General features: G+C 34.1%; 1 protein-coding gene across 1 annotated transcript; it reads right to left on the reverse strand.

Moving 5' to 3' along the window:
* Positions 1-1,510: 1,510 nt before the first annotated feature.
* LOC141445224 (uncharacterized) lies at positions 1,511-2,937 on the reverse strand. The gene is made up of 2 exons (XM_074111008.1): positions 2,345-2,937; positions 1,511-2,122 (listed from the first exon to the last, which is right to left on the reverse strand). Exons 1-2 carry the CDS (start codon positions 2,561-2,563, stop codon positions 1,511-1,513), a joined length of 831 nt encoding a protein of 276 aa, XP_073967109.1. The 5' UTR covers positions 2,564-2,937.
* Positions 2,938-3,444: the final 507 nt, after the last annotated feature.

Consider the following 3,444-nt stretch of genomic DNA (forward strand, 5'->3'; position numbering starts at 1 on the left):
TTCACAATCCTTCCTTTTACACCACGCTTTAATTCAACGAAACACGCTCTCATTTCAATAATTCTAACATTTTATTTTTGTTTCAGTGGACCTACTCCAGATGCTTGAGTTTAATGTGACCGTGTCCTTCCCCGCTGCACCACTGCTAACTGTCATTTTAGCATTAGTCGGTAAGTGCTTGTATCCATATGCATGACCATAGTTTACCTCATATGTCACGAAGTTGAGATATTAACGATTTAGTAGTACGGATGCGAGAGCACTCGTGAGTAGGGTTGCCACCTTTTTTTAGGGCGAATAAAGTATTTTTTCATTTTAGAAGGACAAAAATAAAGTACACAGAATAAAAAAAGAGTATTTATTATTTCTCCTTAAAAATATACTTTTTATTGCTTTTTGCTACATTTAACAAACATTTGTCGTTCTTGAAGATATTTAGAGCCTCTGCAATCAAAGTTTAATTAAAATATATAATCAACTCGTTTTTTATTAAATTTAGGGCAGCTCTATTCCTTTCGTCTCTCCACTTTACCTTCATAAGGGAGAAGACTCTTCCGTGAAAGCTGAAGTGGCAGGGACAGACAAAATATATGCAATGAATTTGAAAATATTTGGAAAATCTTCACTTTTATTGAATATGTATTGCCATTTTTGAGCCGTTGATAAGTCAGAAAAATCTTTATTATTTTGCATTATTTCTTCATAAGTTTCATTTAGAAGTATTGTTTCTGAATACAAATTGTCCATAACTATACCAAGTTTTCGTTGTATATTTAATGCACCAATAACATTTTCAAAAGTTGAAATGAAATAGTGACTTTAAATTGAAGTTACTCAGTGAAAACAAAAAATTTTGATTTGAAAAATTAACCACTTCTCCAAATAGCATAAAGCTTTGTCAAGAAATAATGTAAATTTTTGCAAATCCTGTGATTAGATTCTAGTGAAGATTCTCCAACTTGTCTTAGCATTTTCATTGTTTCATATCCAAAGAAGCAATCTTCCTTTCTTTTTGTTAATTCTTTTTTGAGCATACTCATTATGTTGTAAACATCCATTATTGTTATAGTGTTACCTTCCAGGCATTTGACAGTTTTGTTAAATAAATGTAAAATATGACTGCAGAAATGCATATAAATCTCAATCAAATCATAATTCACATCACTGTTGTTCAATAAAAGTAAATTTTGCAAAACCATAGGGCAATCTTCTCCTAAACTCAAAAAGTAAGTTTTTATTGGTTTCCAGTTTACAAGTACAGTATCTATGCAAGGTAAAAGACTTAACCATCTGGTTCCTACATGGCGTTTAAGCTCATGAAAATTACTATCAACACTTTCAACAAAACATTTTAGATTTTCTCTTCTGACAGCTGAATGAGAAAAGTGACTATAAATTTTCAGGATTACATTTTCAATATCATATGATAAGAAGTTCATGGAGTGTCTCATGCAGTTATGCACTATGTGCGCATGGCAATTTCCTTTTATTAAATCTGGAATTAACTCTTTCATGTTAGTAAACAACGAATGTTTACTCCAAAATTGGAATTTGTGTTGTCTGCACTTAGCCCTGATATTTTATCAAATGGTAATTGATACAATGCCATTGACTCCTGTATAGCTTGAAACATGCCATCGGCTGACTCGTTACTGTTCTCATAGAAATCTATTAATTTATTTTCAATGCCATTTTTTGCTGTGAAGTATTGCACCACTAATGGGAACAATTTTATATTTTTCTTATTTGATGCGTCCGACTGCAAACAAAAGTAAAGATTTTCAGTATTTAAATCATCTATCACATGTTGTAATGCATATGGCCCCAACACCTCACAAACTAAAGCCTCCATTTTAGTTCTAGCTAAATAGATACTAATGGCTGTGCTTGAATCCACATAAATAATTTTATTGAGTTTGACAGTACAGTCCATACTGTTATAGGATAAGTTGTGTTTCACAGTGTGATAGGTCAGAGCAAGTTCAGCAGCAGTTATTTTTTCTCTATCAGATACTTCTATTTCAGATCTTGTAGTAGGTGTAAGAAATTTATCAAGAACTCCAGATGTTTTCTTTGCTTCAGTTTTACATTTGTGCATCTTTGTTTCTTGGTGTTGCTTTATCTGTAAACAATGAAATAAGCTTCACCTTCACCACACCACACCAACCAACGCCATAATAACACCACACACGGCACACACCAACACCACAACCAGTTAGGCAAACAATTATTCAAGATACAAGAACACACATACACAGAACACATACACATCCAATCCAATCCAACCCTTCAATTCAATCAACCGTACGGTATTAATTAATGGTACATTACATTAGTTACTTACGTGTCCAATTCCAGCTGAAGAAATACAAAAAATTACTCCACAGATTTTGCATTTTGCGTTTGAACTATTTTCTGGATCGTTTGTCAGCCATGTATACTCTTTTTCCCATAAATTTGTATACTTCTGGGATCGTTTTTTTGGCTTATCTACTTTTCGTTTTTTAGGCGTGCTATTTTTATCACATGATGCACTAAAGGTGTTGTCATCTTCTTCATCCATTTTAATAAATGTTTTTTTACTAAAACAGCAATAACTCACACAAATTTAGAAAACTCACGCACCGCGTGCGATAGCATAACCTCATGACATGACATTTTATTTGACTTTTACTTGACAATGACAATAGATAGATTTGACATTTCACGTGGTTGCGTTCAGAAACGCACAATTATCAAACGCCAAAATTTGGTGGCTGTGGATACCAGTTTATTTAGTCTCATAAGTACTCATAACCAGTAACGAGCCAGTAAGAATAAGTTTTACGTAAATAGAGTATTTTAGCGTACTTTATTGGTGTCGTAGATTATAAAGTACGCCTACATGAAAAAGAGGACAATACTCTATTTTAGAGTACGGGTGGTAACCCTACTCGTGAGTAAAGCAGTGCATGCGCGTACTAACAGTCTGAACGAGTGACGGACTCGTCGCGCACTTGACGCGTCGCGAGCTCTCATGCCGTTCGCAGTCGCTTTCATGGTTTCACGCTCCTCGGAATAAGTTCGCTTAAACGTTTCACGATGCAAAACTTTGATACCTTGACTTTGCAACTGGCAACGTGTTGAAATTGAAAAGCGGAATTATCATAAAGTTTGAACTATTATATGGTTCTTTTACTTTGTATCATATAAAATATGCTACGGAGAAATGCGCGGTTAGACGTCATGCGATTAAGTTTAGGATGGCGAGTTTGTGAATTTACGACGATACTTTTTCTCATTGTTCCTAATAAAATTTTGCTTTTGCCATTATGTATGAACTTCAATCAATTTTTTTATTTAAATATTACGACGTCCTTCTGAAAGAAAATTACGGGTACGTAAAGCTATAGATTTGAGTGCTGGCGATGTCAGCGTTCCGTTACACGAGTCTCTGAGAAAGCG

Source organism: Choristoneura fumiferana, unplaced genomic scaffold (genome assembly GCF_025370935.1).
Source record: "Choristoneura fumiferana unplaced genomic scaffold, NRCan_CFum_1 Sck3bRy_65;HRSCAF=239_pilon, whole genome shotgun sequence".
NCBI lineage: Eukaryota > Metazoa > Arthropoda > Insecta > Lepidoptera > Tortricidae > Choristoneura > Choristoneura fumiferana.

Bases quoted from the DNA above. Each gene is read 5' to 3' on its own strand.
- LOC141445224 (XM_074111008.1), bottom strand. From the start codon at position 2,563: ATGGATGAAGAAGATGACAACACCTTTAGTGCATCATGTGATAAAAAT. The intron at 2,123-2,344 runs GTAAGTAACTAA...CATTGTTTACAG, and splicing joins CTTCAGCTGGAATTGGACAC to ATAAAGCAACACCAAGAAAC.